Source organism: Limulus polyphemus, unplaced genomic scaffold (assembly GCF_000517525.1).
Source record: "Limulus polyphemus unplaced genomic scaffold, Limulus_polyphemus-2.1.2 Scaffold2439, whole genome shotgun sequence".
Classification (NCBI taxonomy): domain Eukaryota; kingdom Metazoa; phylum Arthropoda; class Merostomata; order Xiphosura; family Limulidae; genus Limulus; species Limulus polyphemus.
Genome location: NW_013668049.1, coordinates 27491 through 44824, shown reverse-complemented (window position 1 = coordinate 44824; position 17334 = coordinate 27491). Strand labels below are relative to the sequence as shown.

Below are 17334 nucleotides of genomic sequence, written 5' to 3'. Positions count from 1 at the left end.
ACTTGCAGGACTGTAATTGTACTTTTACTTTGTTTCAATTTCTCATAGCACTTAGTACAGTGCTATGTCAGGTGCTGTTCTTATGATACCTGAGAATCAGGTGATTTGCCTGCAGGGAGAACAGTATTCAACCACTATGTGTTAGCAAACATACAGGTACTAAAGTTGTATATAGAGAGCATCAGAGAATGGCACTAAGATTGCTGCAGCAGAAGTTAACATTAATGTATTTCCAATAATACTTACCTCTGCTGACACTTATAGCTATTACTTGACTGGCATGGTTTCATCTTTGCCCATCTAAGCACTGGTCTGATTTTTTCACTTGCTCCAATCTTTATACCCAACTTAATTGCCTTTGGCGATATTTGTCTCGTGATACTCTACTCACATCAGTGCACCCTCTATCCTGGTACTGTATATAAGCACCTCCTTCAGATAATTGTATCACTTTTTCAAGACCAATACTATATCAGTCTTTAACAACTGGCTCTTAGTAGGGAGGAGGGGCTGGACAGTGTCAGTGGAGGCAAGTATTATTGAAAATTCATTTTCGATTTAGGAAATTGTTAACTTCCAAAACATACCTCCACTGCCACTTATAGTTAGAATCACAAACTGAGAGGTGGAGGAGCTGGTGAAGGCATTATCCATACAGAAAGCATCTTCATAATTCATGGGCATACCAAGATAAGAGTGTTATCCAAATGGGAAAACTGCACTACACACAGAACAGGTATGCTCTTTACCCTGAACTTAGTTTCTGTATCAAGGGTGGAACTGTACATGAGTAATCATCACTATAGACCAGCCCCAACCAGGTAGCCAAGGTTCCACTACTCAGGGTTGGAATTAAGGGGTCTTGGTCCCTATATTCCACATTGGTGGCTAGGACAATTAGACCCCAACATTATATATACTTTTGATTGGATCCCAACCTGTAGCTTTAGAGTGATGCATTCTGAACCACTGAAATCATGACGAGAAGGTACGCAACACCAAAGTGAACAAACCTTCTCAACCTGAAGAAGCCTGACAAGTAACACCCCAGGCTTGGAATGATGGGATCATGTATGCCTTACTTAACTGAAGGAACAGAACTCATCCAGTCTAGAATTATGAACATTCATCCTCACTCCCGAACTGAGTTAGAAAGGAGCCTTCCACTTGCCCCTAGAATTATTGGGAGAACATGGAACAACTGTGCTCAACCAAGGACCCAGGATAGGACCACTCTGCATTCAGAATTGTGAGGAGATAGTGGACCTCCTTCCAATAGCAATATACTGAACCAATGTTGATTAAAATGAAGAGCCAGTGCACACCCAAACCGGATAGACCAGCATCAAATCTCAACCAGTATTACAAGTAGGCTCCTGCTTAGGCTGGTGCCACTTTTACAGACATCTGGGAAACACATCCAGGGCCCCAGTTAGGAGGGTCCCCAACTTTATCCTCTTCTCCAAGAGTGGAGGAATTCACTCTAACACTCTGGAGGAAAAGCCTCTGTCTACCACCCCAGTGACTGAAAACTAAGTATGTTAAGGACTCCCTAGCTCCACTAGAAGAATAGTAGAATCTGGTGGGTGGGGATGATGTGCATTGGGGAGTCCTGATGAACAGTGCAATAGTTGGACTAAGTTCCCTTAATTTTTAAAAGCAAACTAACCCCGATTTATTAAATCTGAAGATTGGCAGAGATGGGCACGATCTCCTTTAGCTTTATTCATGATAGTCTATGAGTGGTGGTTCAGTATAATATGGTAATACCATCTGCTGAGCTCCTAGATGGTCTTATGGAACATCTCATTTCTACAGAGCCTGTTGCAACTGGTAGTAAGTAGAGTGAAAATTAGTTACAAGTGTGGAATTGGATTGATAAAAGCACACTTGTTTGGGCGACACTTGCCACAGTGGGATCCAGTAAATAAACAAAAGGAGGAGAAAAAATACTCCCCTCCTCCTTATAATCTAGCAGATGTGGACAAAATGGTCAAAGGGAGTAGGCAAAAACCCTCAGAAAAAAAAACTGCAAGATTGTGTAAATAATGAGAGGGAAAGTATTGGGAGAAGTCCACATACCAGCTCAGATGATGTCCTTCAGTTGGCAATTCAAATGGTCAGCTAAAGAAAGACAGAAATGTGACTCACAAAAGTTTCTTTGTCTGTAAAGAAAGTCCAGAATAAGCAATATGGATCAATTTGCAAAGCCACCTCCTCAAGGTAATCAGAGATGAATCCCTGGAAATTGAAGGACCCCAATGAATAAAGAGTCAATTTCCAACACCTTTAAAGGAGTTAGTGTAAGCCACATAACATCTCAGGGCCCTGTCAGGACATAACAAAGAATTAGGGTCTCAGTATTTGTAGAGGTGAAAAATAGCTGCCAAATGAATTGGTGGGAAGGATTTATCCCCTTCCCTGGCTGCCAGTCTTAGGAAGAAAGGACCTATCAGGGTATAGCAGGACAAAAGTGGAGTGATACAGAGTCCTGTGCAAACAACTGACATACAACATCCACATGCCAGCAGCTACAAAAAATACACTTTAAAGGGAAAGGTGATACATAGCACCTGAGGCTAAAGGCTCTATTGGATGTCAAGACAAGGCATGTAATACTACCCTAATATCCCAGTTAAGCATTGAAAAGACCCTTTTGGATTTTAGAAGGTTGGATAGCACAGAGGACTCAAATACTTTCCGAAGTTTAGAACACCAAAAAGTAGCCGATAAAGCTGCCTTATATAAAGCAACAGTAGAAAAAGGTACACCTTTGTCAAAAAGCCAGGTCAAAAAATGAGAATTGGTGGGCACACTTGGGTAGAGTGGGTTTAATTTTCTTTTGAGACACCATTGGCAATAAGTGTGCCATTTCCATTGATAAAAAGCCATTGTGGGTCTACAGATAGACTGAGACAAATACAAGGCAACTTCAGAAGTGAAACCCTGAAACATGAAGTTTGAGTTTGGAAATGTCTGGGTGAAGAACATCAGATCAGGGTGGGTCAACAGAGATGGCCAAAGAGGAAGTGGCAGAGGTAGATACTCTTGAAGATACCGTAGAAGAGGAAACCCTGGATGGGCCTTGACAAGGAGTGGATCAAACCACAGCCAGAACTATGGATAACAAATGAATCAAGGAAGAAGACATGGAGGTGCAATTCCGTCAAATCTTGACTGAATGCATTTATCGAGGATGAGGAACAGGAGACCAAATTGCCAATAGTTGACAGTTCCAATGGATGGCAAATGCATCAATCATTGGAGTCTCAATCTGAGAGCAAATTCACCAAAAAACTTTGCGATGGAGCATCCATTTGGTTGGGCTGAGACAGGCGATTGGTTAATATATTCATCATCCCTGGAACATGGCAAGCCAGGAGGCTGATATGATGAGAGTGAGCCCATTCTCAAAATGAGTGTCCCTTTGATGGGAAATGTGATGAACATATGTCATCCATCCATAGACTCTGGAATTCCTGACCATCAATATATGCCCCCCCATCCCTGAAGTGAGGCATCTGTGAAGAGATGAATCTCAGGACAAGGGGGCAGTATAGGAACACCAACAGTAATGTTGGTCCAATCTAACCACCACTCAAGATCTAAGATGTTGCTCCTGAGTAAAGAGACTGGATGATTCAGTGAATCACAAATCATGATTCTCTGGTCATGCAACAACCACTGAAGGGACCACAAAGATGCTCATCCCAAAGTATGCCCATATCCCCAAAAGAAAGGGGAACCATCTGTGCAGCAGGGGAAGAAAATGCAAGTAAGAGCCTGACTGCCCATTTCATAGCCTGGAGCCAGATGGGGTAGTCAGCTGAGTCTGGCTTAAAAACGTGTTGAAAAATACACCAAGATGGACAATGTATTGAGTTGGCAAGATAATGGATTCCTCAGATCTGATAAGAAAGCCAGCCTTGGTGGCATCTGAGAAGAGAATCTGGGTGTGTTGTTCTGCCAACTGACGAGATGGTGCCAAAAGTAACCAGTTGTCCAGATAATGTAAGTGTACAGGCCCAACGAATGAAGGTGATGAGAAAAAGTTTGTATGACTCTGCAGAAGACATATGGTGCATAACTTGACCTTTGTGCATGAAACATGGATATTCGTGGAATGACTTTGTTATGGGAATGTGAAAATATGCATCAGCAACATTGAACTTGGTCACCCACAGACCTAGTGAAAATGCCTACGTAGGTTGAAAAAGGACTCCATTGTGAACCTGGAAGGATCTAAGAATTGGTTGAGATGAGAAAGATCAATGATCAGATGCCAATCTCCCATCTTTTGGACATAACAAATAAATGGGAATAAAATCCCGGAAGAACGGGATCAACTCTTTCTACTGAACCCTTGACCAAAGATCCTTACTCTGGAGATCTGATTGAGGGGTGAAATTACCACAGATTGAGAGTATAATGCAGGTGGAGAAGTGAACTGAATGACCAATCCCAATGCCAAAACCTGAATTACCCATGGATCTGTAGTGAAGGAAATATTGGAAATATTGTAACCTCTCTCCCACTAGCATAGGGTAGTCACCGATGATGTTGACAACATTCTACCTGAGTGGAGGAGCCTCTAAGATAAGGATGTAATCTATTCTGAATACCAATAGATCAAGGAGTTGAAGCCGGGGTTAGAACAGATGACAAGCTGTCCCAACATGACTTCTAGCAGGAGCCAAAGAAAGTCTATAGACCAACAATGACAAGGAAGAATACAAATGGGTGACATCAATCCATGATACCAATGCCTCTGGAACAGCCACAAATATCAAGGGATAAAGAAAACGAGTCTCATGTAGTTCACAGAGGGTGGCAGCAGGTAGACAAACTTCTTCCAACAAGACATCTCTGCCCAATAAGTCCCAACAACATACAATCCAGGAAACCAAAGAAAGAGCAGAAGCTGACAATCTCAGTCAGCAAAGAACACAACTTGTCATCAAACTGATGATGGGAATACTAAGAGGCTTCTGACAAAATTTGAAGGGATTATAAATAGGTCAGACGAATCTGAGAACATTGTGATCTGTTCTAAGTGATCACAGGGTTCAGTCTGGAACCCTACATGTAAACCCCCAGCATTGACAACGATATCAGGTGAAGGAAGAAAAACTAAGTAGTCACCCTCAGACCTTTCAGTCATCAAGGAAGGAGTAAATTCAAAGGCAACCAGAGAAAGCCTCAAACTCTAAGAAACCTGTTTGACTAACTGAAGAAATGGAGCAGGAGGTGGCTGATCTAAATTGGCCTCGTGAGAAGCCAACCTAGTAAACAAAGACCCCAGAAAAAGAGAGTCAAAGTTATCTATAGAATGTCCTGGATCATTGGCAAAAGCAACCTCAGAACCTCCCAGAGAGACACCATTAGATCAAATATATATATATATATATATATATCTCCATCCCACAAGGAATCAGATCACAGACAGCTTCAACTGAGAGTGACCACTTTGGCTGTGGTAGGGCCTGCTGCAAGTACAATAATCTTGGTCATCTCTTCATCTTTAGCAAGTTGAGTGGGAACTCGAGAGTTGCTGGTGGAGGCCCTAACAAGCATCTAAGAGAAGTAGTAATTCATTGGCAGTGATGAAATGGAGGCACCACTGCCAAGTCCAATGATGAAACACCACCTGGGCATTCACACAGAAAGATGGCTAAGGATTTTCTTGCAATTCTGAATGAGGTCAACCAGTGCTTGTATCTGTAAAAAGGTTGTAATTAAAGTGTTTTGACTTGTAATATGTTTCTTTAAAGGAATTCAATTAATTTACCTTTTAAAAGGATTTCATTTGGTATTTTATACTTAGTAAAGGGTTATTTCATTTGTGTATTAATGTTTCATTTATAGGGTTTTCCCATTAATTGTTTACAGTTTGCTATTTTATATTTAATCTGAACTAAAAAAAAGGGGGGGGGGTATCTGTCTTGTTACCTTTAAAAAGTTAATTCTTTACATGTATTTTAAAAAGGGTATAGTTTTCTTTTTCACATCATTAAATGTTAGATTTTTGCTCTTTTTAAGTGTTACTTTGTTATATGTTTCCAACCCATTTTTTGTATTATTGAATTTCAAAGGGTTTCTACTTTTGCTTTGTTATGCATTATTCATTTTAGCTAGAAGTGCGAGTTAATTGAAGACATTCAATACAACTGTATGTCTTGTGTATTCATGGTTCATCTCATGCATTACAATGTTATACCATTCCATAATGCTTCCGTAATCAAGAGTTGTGATTTTAAGAACATTTCTCCAAGTCGCAGTGTGACTTTCTCATTGATGTTAAGTTCACATTAGTGTTGGCTTGAGAAAAAGCTTAAGATATGGAGGTAGAAAATTGTAGTATGCAAATATTTCATATCTTACTCTATTATTGTGTGTGTGTGTGTGTGTGTGTGTGTGTGTGTGTGTGTGTGTGTCTTTCTATGTATATTACATACCTACAAAATTTTTATATTTTTCAAAGTTCTAAATCCAGCTTAGGTCATGTGCAAAAGTCACTCCAAGGTGACTTTTTATAGCTTGAACGGCCATGGACCTCATATGCTGTTTTATGGAATAGTATAGTTGAATGTAACCTGCTTGACCTTGCAACTATCCTGGTGTCTTATTTCTTGATTGATCAAATATGGAAAGTGTGTGTATTATGAATGCAGTTTCAGCATTGGTAGAGGAGATTCTACTCTAATCCTGAAGGAGTTAAGACTTGCCATAGAAGTTGTTTTCATCCAGTACATTCTTCAGCCTGTTGATCATATGTATTTACTGTTCTTTTGATTTCTTTTTCAAAAATAACTGACATCCCAATTAAATATGCATTTATATTATTAGTTCTTTTAATATATATTTCACCTTTATTCCTACTTCAAGAAAGTTTTATTGCATTCTTGTTTAAATTTTATGTTGTATTTCATTTCACATGCAACATGTCACTACACTTGCATATATAGGTAAATAAACCTCTAGTTTTCTGTAAAGATCAGATAACTGTATGTAGGTTATAACCTTTAATTACCACAAAAAGTCAAGAATGAAAAACACAAAAAGTAACAGTTCAAAAACAGATAGTGAGGAAAGTAACTATCCACAGTTATGGAAAGAACAACCATATTTTTGAATCAGATTTTGTATTTTGAATGGTGATTTAAATATCACTTGTAGATGAACTTGTGGATAAAACATTTTAATTATTCTTAAAATTTGTGATTTCAATATGAAACTTTGCTTACCTCAAAAAAGGAACGATGAATTTTAATGGTTATTTATCAACAGTGTACGTTTTTTGGGGGGTTCAAATTTGTGAAAAAGGAACTTGCATGTTAGGACTTGAATAAAATGCATGGGGTAGCCATTGTTTATTAAAATGTTATGCAAGGTGGTGATTTTGGTATGAAAAGAGAGGTAGTTAGAACAGTTGTTATATGCTTTATTGAGAAGGCTGAGAATAAGGTTACATTTAACCCGATGACCACCAGCTACTAAGTTTCTGAGTAGCCAATGCAAGTCTTGCTATATTTCATTCCAACAATAAAACTAGTGGATGAAACTGTTTGAAACTTCATAAGAGCTTTCATAAATACATGTAGTTTAATTTAAAAAACATAAAGCCTGTTACTTTTGATAAATTTAGTTATTTTGCATTATGATCTTTAATATCTTGGAAAATTACATTAGGAAATTGTATTTATAAGAAATGATTACAATATTTATATTTGTTCAGATCTGAACTTATTACTTTTTATGTTTTAGTACATTATTTTGAAATCCCCCAAAAAATTGTATCCTCCATAAAATGCAAATTTTATCTATTATTTAATTTTTTAATAATCATGTACTCTTCTTATGGTTTCAAGTAATATACAGACCCGAAAATAATATTTGTAAATAAACTTAAACAATAAATGAGTATTTTTATTTTTAACTAGGATTTCATGTTTATATATATGTATGTAAAAAATATTAATTTTGTTTCATAAATGTATTTTTATTTCAAGTTTATGTTTCATTGCAGCCATATTTTTGTTTACTGTGCCAAATAAATCGTGAGGTTAGCAGCGTGAACTTTGTACATTTGGCGTAAACTATCATGCCTGTTGGTGGTCACTCTCGTTCAGACCAGCGCAAGCGCATTTCAACATTACTGTAGATATGATAGTAAAAAAGCTTTTCGGTACCTGAATATCATTTCTTTGAACTTTCAAACATGTTTATTTCAACGTATGTCCATGTATGTTGTTTCACAATACAGACAAAACTAATTGCCACTACTAGTAAATGTATGCAATAGATTACATTACAGGTGGTTCGAATAACACTGCTTGACCCTAGTTACTTGATAAATCCTGTTAGAAGAGATTACCAAATGACAGAGACACCATAAATTACAAAGAAAATTATTTTACAGCACTTAAAAGATTAGTCCTGGTCACATCCTCTCATTATAGGCAAGATTTATGTTGTAATTAGAAACTTAAGCTCTTCAGAGTATTGAGACCCCAACTGTGAGATTTTCATAGCTTCCCTGTATTATTGAGACGAATGTATTTAGTCTGTTGCACAACCAACATATGGGTTTTATTGTTGTTACTTGTACACTGAGTTTTAAACCATTTGCAAAATATCAGAATCAACTTTATACATATAAGTTAGACTGTTTTAATTCTAAAGCAATAACAACAGAAGTAAGGGGTCTTACTACAAAGTAAAGATTGTAAGAAGGAAAAATATAAAATTCTTATGTGTTACTGGTACTAGTAGTATTATGTACAAATCACACAAGTTTATCATTCTAAATACTGATTCATATTATTATTATTATGAACTAAATATAAAATTATGCTAAATTATCATACTTAAAACTATAAATTTAAATGCAAAGGAATATAAAAAAAAACACAAACTCTTTCAGTTCAAAGTGCTACACCTAATTCATGTAAAGACCTTGCACTCGCCACTTGATAGCTCTTAACCCTAACAATCGTGGATCAACTTCTTTCCTAAAAAATATATCTATTTTGAGTTCATTTTTCAATATAACGATTAATATAAATAGATATACGATGCAGCATGACATAAGCTACTACAGAAAAATAAAAGTTACGTACATCCCATGCAGTTTTTTCCAGAAGCAAGTTTTGTAACGCTTATAGAAAAGTACTATTGGCAAATACTAAATACAACCTCCACATAAGATGGCAGTTACTATAATAAGCACCACCAATCTTCATATTGTAAAATCCAGAGAACAATGTTTCGTTATGTGCTTTGCTTATCATCCTATGATTTTTCAAACATGAAATACAGCAATTGGAATAACATGGTACTGAAATTGCACCTTCGACTAGGATTGGCTAAAAGTTTTACAACTGAGGTTCAACACGCCCTGAAGCTGTTTTATAAAGAAAACAGACTAGAAAAAGGTTTAGATACCAATCATAGATGGTAGGACCAGTGCTGAAGTAGAAGGAAAATTTTTTTTGTTTTTTTTAAATTTCTTCTTATTTACAGTCTCAACCATATTTTTAAATTTTTTCATTAAATTCCTCTTTAAGCTCCATTAAATAATACAATTTTGTACAAATAATTGAATGTTATGCCATTATTTACAAAAATAAAATCTTAAATCCAATAAAAGATAAGTTCTCTATAATTTTTTCAATTAAAAATGTGATTTTGCCCTCACGATAAGACAAAATGGCTACTGCAGGTAAAGGGTTAAAGGAATTCGGAATAAAGCTGTCGAATCGAGTATGTAAGCCAGTATATGTTGTTGCTGCTTTTTTGTTTTTTTTTTAAGATAAACGGATGTTGTAAAGTGGTTATCTAATCTATTGATTTGGATATCAAAAAAAGACAATTTACAATTTTTTCAGTAAAACTATTCTGATCTAAAGACCTATTACGTACCCCTATGCTTTCCAGAATCATATATAAATACATGTGGTGGCTATAATGCCACTAACATTGGCAAAACTATATGCCAATTACACCTGAGAGCCTGAGAACATATGGGAGTATCAAGCAGAACTGGTAAAACATTATCAAATCCTCCAGACAATTTGCACACACAGCAAAAACACTAAACACCCTTTCTTGATTACGAATTTTAAAGTCATCTCATCTGGATCATCAAATATTGAACTTTCAATTAAATAAAGTTTATCTATTATAAATGAACTCCCGAATTTAAATAATAACACAACTTAACTACATTTAAGTCTGTTTATTTGATTCTATTAATTTATTTCATACTTTTATTCAGTATTTTAATTACTTTTTATAGAATGTTTAAACTTTATAAAATGTCTGTACCAAATAATTTACCATGTTCAATATAGCTTGCTGAAGATGGAATATGTATATTCTGAAATGTTCAAGAATTAAATGTTTGTTACTAAACATACATGTGTCAAATGGTCATTGTTGCTGCATCGTTCATCATCAGTTATTAACTTTAAGAAGATGAAAAAATATAAAGCTCATCTATATAGTTGTTGTAACTACAACAGAGCCATATTGTCATTCATTTACAGAATGCCCTAATATTAATTCCTTTTGTGTAAAATTGGTAGCATGAACTAACGATAAAAAGATTTGAAAAAAATCTGTTTGATGAGAATTTTGAAGTAAACATTATCTCCAGCTAAATTATATGTTATTGTACTACTTTATTTACTCAAGAAAATTTTATAACGTTATAATTATGCTTTCTTCTTTCTACCACATATCAAAGACAAATTGAGTTTTATAATTCACACAAAGTGCTGTATAAGAAATATTCACAAAAGCATAATGGTGGCAACATTTTTTGGATGGTTATTACAGTACTGTTGAAGCTTATAATTAAAAAAAAAAGGAGAAAAGATTCAAGCTCTAACAAAGCTTTCCACATGCAAGCTGTAGTTCAATGTATGGTGGTTTCAAGTTTCTCTGAATGCATGTGTAATAAGGTGGTTTATTAAACCTTTAGAAACTTTATTAAAACTTTAGAACAGTACTATGATGCACACTTAACACAAATTCCCAACATTTATGTCATATGTTTTTTTGTTTGGCCTACCTCTGACACAGCTGTCCATTGAAATTCTTCCTTGTTCCACACCCAGTCCGAACACTTCTCTGTAGTATTACGAAAATCAGTGGCTAAACAAGAAACATTCCCTGTGCTTGTTGCTTTTTGGAATCTGAAACACTGGCTGAATCCTTTAACTCCACTTGCATCATTTTTTGGAATAGAATATGGAAACCAGGGCTCCTCAAACTCAGAGAGTGAGTTGTCACAGTTCTTAATGAAACACCTGTTCATGGCATATTTTTCTAAGTTTATTACTGAAGTTTAATGTAAAGAAGGGCACTATAGGTACATTATGTTAATTTATATATCCCTAAAATCGTATGTACTTAAAAATATGCATTATCATCAAACAAATGCTACAAGTATAATTTAAAAAACAAAAAGACACTAAAGTTGAAAAAGATGTCCTTAATTCAAATTTTCATACTTAAACATTTTGTCTTAGAAACCTATACACAAACCTTCTAAGTTATGCTTTACTTTTTTTCAAAACAATTTATCAAAATCCTCATGTATTCTTTTTTTTTAGCGTAAAAGCAATTGTTATACACATAATATATTATAAACTAATTTATGATGAAAAATACTTAAAAATACTAAGTTTAGTTACTTTAACATTCTGATATTTTCTTCACGTCATAAACCAATTTAATAGTGAAAAAACAAATATGGCTGTAATATACAGACTATCACATGTTTTCTACCAAATTTAGTAGCTACAGAAATTTTAAAAATTTTTGGTTATTTAATTTCCACATGATAATGACAGCAACACATGGTCCAGAGAGTCATCAAGTTTACCTTGCTCTAGTTTCTTTTCTTCTTTGTTCTGTATAGTAGGTGATGTCTGTTCTGCCCATGAGGATATTTTTGAAAATACATGATATTTAAATTAAAAGGATTAGCATTTTAATATGCTTTGCTGGCTGTTATGATGTTAACTGAATCTAATATTGGATCCAATGATGTGAGGGAAAAAGGTCATGAAGTAATCCTGTCAACTGAAAAAAAAAAGTTTATCAGTTGATTTCAGGCAGGCTTTCTTTAGCCACTGTAACTAAAATTAATTTCATAATCAGAGTGTTTAGTTCAATAAAAGTCTATTGAAGAAAAGAAGTTGTGGGATGAAGCACACTCTTGAAGAAAGGGGCTGTCTTTTCATAAGTGCAAATACGTACACTGCATTTTGGTTTTGCCAAATTTGAGACTCAGATATGATGTGCTACTATTAGATGATATCCACCAGTCACTATGTAAGAAATTGACAAATGGTGGGGAGCTTCTTCAAGAAGAAAGGTAGCTATCCAATGATTCAAAAGTAAGGATCAAGAGATCTACAGCAGATGACAGCTACCAAAATTAATTGAAGTATCAACAATTTTATGGATAGGACGAAGGCTCTCCATTAAAAGGTTCATAGCCGCCCTAAGAGTTAGAAACAAGATACCATTGTTGGATGAGTTCACAGAAAAGAAAAACAAACTGTGGAGCAACAGACATTCGAAAAGAAGGGAGGTGAGTTACCAAGACAACCATGGATGACCAGGAATTTGTTAGAACCCATAGATAAGATATAACCAGTATATCTTCTCTGATTCTAGGATCAGTAGCTAAAACATGCTACGAGTTTGGAGCTCCAAGATTATGCTTACTCAATGACACCCCATAATACTGGACTCTTCAGTCTGGAGAATACTATAAGATCACCAGGGAGAGATTTGTGGTGGAGGCAAAGCAGATCACTCCCCCTCTGCCATTGTTTAAAGGGGCAGCCAAAGAAAACCTGGACCATTTCTTAAGGTGTCATTGCCTGGTGGCCCCCTGATGCATCGAGTAATTGATGAAGGCACAGACTGGAGACTGAGACATACTAATAGCTGAGCTGAATCAATGATTCAACCACATGGAAACCTAGCCATCCATACGGCTGAATTTAAGGCTCACAGGAGAGGTTCTTCTGACAACTTGGGTGCCTTTGCAGATGAACTGTATCATTTCCATGGGAAAGTTTACTATGCTGTAAGCAGGTCAAACAGATATCCTCATCAAGAAGTTCAACTAAGACTAGCTTAGTAAGACCATGAAGCATCACCTAGGAGTACAAGATATTGTAATCATAACAAAGGTAGTATCTGTGGTAAAAAGGTTTGAGATGATTACTTCAGACCAGTTGCAAAAGAGGAGGAAACTGATGGCAGCAGCTGTTGTGCATCTCAGTACCATCATCTTTTCTTATGTGCACTTATTCTCCATCAAGAACACAGCTACAGATGATACAGTGTTGTTGGTCTTTAGACCAGGACTGATCTCAAGACCATCCTTTGGAAGGTTTTGGTCTCTACGTTTTACAGGTTTTGAAAACAAGACTGGCTATATTTAAAAGTATGAACAGTATTAGACCAGTCACCTATCCAGGATTATTAAGCACTAAATATCAATTATGCAGCAGTTCATATGAGGTGCAGTGTAGCATCAAAGATGTTTTACTAGTAAATCCCCCCTTGGTACTACAACTTTACAAGGATGTTTACATAGTGCCTCCCTTATTTTTTGTTTACATCACTAACCACCATATTGCCTGTATGCCAATCTATGGTTATAACACATGCTATTCAAAACTAACTGCTACTATGACATTGCATTACACATATGCTAATCATAAGTTTGTATGACCTTCATCTGGTGCATGTATTTATGTCAAACATTAGCAATTATCCCGGATATACAACATGTCTAGGAGATCTGCTGTGATCCTGTTTGGCTTCAAAAATAATAAGAAATTTACTGAAACCAATACTGGTTTCAATTTTATTATCTGACCTTTCTGATTTTTTTGTTTATTATTTTATTATTTTTTTTGTCATAGGAGGAGACATTAAAACAAAGACTGTGGGGTTAACATCTAAAATATTTGTGATTAAGATGTTACTAAAATTTGTTTAATGCATATGGTTTTTTATTATTCTTGCTTTATTTTTCATTGTGTAATTTATTAGAAGGTCTCAAACCCTCAGGTCTCGGTCTAGGACAACAACAATGTACATCATGGTGTTGTAGCACAGATAAGCTTGTTTTCAGAGAATGGACAGGGCTTTCTAGGACCTCCTATGAAGTTTGTGCCACAGCAAGTGCAGCCAGTGTGTATGTCCATATGTCGCGCTGGAAGAGAAGACCCTATTATACGCTATGGTTGTAAGGCTGCAAGGGCATTTCCATTCAACAAGATAGGCAGATCCCTTCATCCCAACTGACTGAATAGAAAGTGCAGAAAGGCTGGCAGAGAGCTTTCCCTTGGGCTCAAGAAAATCAGAGAGACCAAGTCAGGTACAGCCACTGACTTGAGAGCACATCAAATGGTTTTGTATGTATGTATGTATGATGGGGCAATGAAGTTCCTGGTTGATATTAGAATTACAAGGACCCTGGTGAACACCACCATGTGTCACACACTCCAAGTAAAGCCACTACTCAGCCAGGAAACAGTCATTTCATTCTGCCGAACAACGGCATGCTAGATGTGAAAGGAAAGGCATATCTCCAACTATGCTTAAGCCATATAAATCATAGGATGAAGATTATTGTCACATATCTTGGGTATGGTATTGGTGTCCTTAGGACATACGGCAGAAGCTCTCCTCTAGCTTTACACAACAGGAAAACCCAATAATAGCAGTAAGAACTGACCCATTAACAGTTGACTACCCGTGTACCTTGCAACAGTACTTCTCTATACAAAGGTGGTTTGTTGTAGTTCACCACAGCAAGATTGAATGCACTGGTGCCACACAAGGCAGCTGTTTACCAATAACCAACCCATCTTCTCACTGGAATGATTATTGGAGTGACAAGCAAAGGGGAAGTGACCTATGAGCAAGGTAATCAATATGTGCTGGTTATCCACAACTGTTTCTGTAAGTGGGCCAAAGCATATCCATCAGTCAACACTTTAGCATATTCTGTTGCCAATATGTTGGTATAGTAATGGATAACACATTTTGGCATCAATGAAGAGATTCACTTAGTGCAGAGAGTTATTTTAACAGTCAGTTATTCTCAGTGTTGGAGTGGTGAAGATGCTACTTCACCATATCACCATCAATCAGATGGTCTGTCAGAACAGGTGGTATAGACTGTGAAGTGTATGTTTGTGAAGTTTCTTAATCTTGATCAAACTGATTGTACCATACATTATGATGGCATAATGTGCAACAGCACAAAAGTTGATTTGTTTTCACTCTACATACTCATGTTTGGGACAATGGTATGTGTGTGTGTGTGTGTGTGTGTGTGTGTGTGTGTGTGTGTGTGTGTGTGTGTGTGTGTGTGTGTGTGTGTGTGTGTGTGTGTGTGTGTGTGTAGAGAGAGAGAGAGAGAGAGAGAGAGAGAGAGAGAGAGAGTTTACTAGAATTGAAAATCTTTTGAGAAACTCTAACTGAACTCAATAGTGAGAGAGAAGAAAAAAAATCGCGAGTGTGACTCCTCGTTCTGTACATGAATAGATTTGAGGACTGACATGGCCTGGTGGTTAAAGCGCTCGACTCGCAATCTACGGATCACTGGTTCGAACCACATCTCCGAACATTCTTGCCTTTCAGCCGTAGAGGCGTCGTAGTGTGACGATCAATCCCATTGTTCGTTGGTATCCCAAGAGCTGGCGGCGGGTTGTGTTGAGTAGCTGCCTTCCCTCTCGTCTATCACTTCAAGATTAGGAACTACTAGAACCGGTAGCCCTTGGGTAGCGACGTTCATCAAAGAAATGAAAAGATTTAAAAGCTCTCCATCCAAAGTAGATCTCTCTTTCTCTCTCTCTTATATCTCTTTCTCTCTCTCTCTACTATCTCTCTCTCTCTCTCTCTCTCTCTCTCCTCTCTCTCTACTACTCTCTCTCTCTCTCTCTCTCTCTCTCTCTCTCTCTCTCTCTCTCTCTCCCTGAAGAACTGTGTTACATGCTGGACCACAAACACGACAGTTAACTCGGTGAAATTACTGCTGCACCTGAAGAACTGTGTTACATGCTGGACCACAAACACGACAGTTAAACTCGGTGAAATTACTGCTGCACCTGGATACACGTTTTTGAAATGATAAACATTACTAATTAGGCTTCGACTCGAGTTTAGGTTTTAAACGCTTTGAAACAAACAAAATACAACAACGTTGTTTCATTTAACCACGAACAAGTCTAAACAAATCACGTGATTGAACGAGCAGGCTGAAAAACAAAACAAAAATCAATTAGTCTAAAAGAACAGTTCAGAAACCTCCTAAGGTTCAAATATAGCTGCCCCTAATTTTGAACTACTGACCTGAATGAAGACAACTGGTCAGCAGCTTGTGTCCCCCCAAAGCTACACGAGGACTGTCTGCGCTAACCGTCCCTAATTTAGCACTGTAAGACTAGAGAGAAGGCAGCTAGTCATCACCACCCACCGCCAACTCTTGGGCTACTCTTTTACAAACGAATAGTGGGATTGACCGTCACATTATAACGCCCCCTCAGCTGAAAGGGCGAGCATGTTTGGTGGGACGGAGAATCGAACCCTCGACCCGCAGATTACGAGTCGAGCGTCCTAACCACCTGGCCATGCCGAGCAAGGGAAGAAAGAATTATTGCATTCAACTAAAACTCGATCTCGTTGCTAGGAGGGTTGCATGGCGACTAGGTTAACAAAATGGAGAAGTCGCTGTAAGTTACCTTTGACCTTTGACATGGATCGGAGGCTATGAAGTTGCAGTTGTTATGCTTTATGACATCCATTGTTTCAGGTTGATTTATATTACTACCCATTTTTTTTAAGGATATAATATTCATATTACATTATCGGTATCACTACCCTTTTTGAAAGATAGTGTTCGTATTAAATCAGTTATGTTTTTGCAAGAACATCTCAAGTCGTTGAGAAAACGGTGAAAGGATATTGATTTTTTTTCACCGTTTATGATATCTTAAAACGTATTTTAAAGCTGAATATGAAAGCAAAGAAAATAATCCAACAACCGAAGACTACCAGCAACCCAAAATTATCTTAAATAAACAAATAATAATCAATAAGGATTAAAAACCTTTCTAAGTGCAGAGCGACGAGATGGTTTGGTCAGTTGCGATCGGACCACTACTAGGCCTCTTCTATACAACTGCGCGCGAGTAGACTATTTATGATATTGTTTGTTTTTGAATTTCGCGCAAAGCTACACGAGGGCTATCTGCGCTAGCCGTCCCTAATTTAGCAGTGTAAGACTAGAGG

General features: G+C 36.9%; 1 protein-coding gene across 1 annotated transcript in view; it reads right to left on the bottom strand.

Annotated features, from left to right (window-relative positions):
• The window catches only part of LOC106466957 (organic cation transporter protein-like), a 93631-nt gene that overhangs the window by 54380 nt on the left and 21917 nt on the right, over positions 1-17334 (bottom strand). Inside the window, exon 2 of the mRNA XM_022395054.1 lies at positions 11075-11312. Within this exon, the coding sequence (XP_022250762.1) occupies positions 11075-11312 (238 nt within the window). The remainder of the gene's footprint in view (positions 1-11074; positions 11313-17334) is intronic.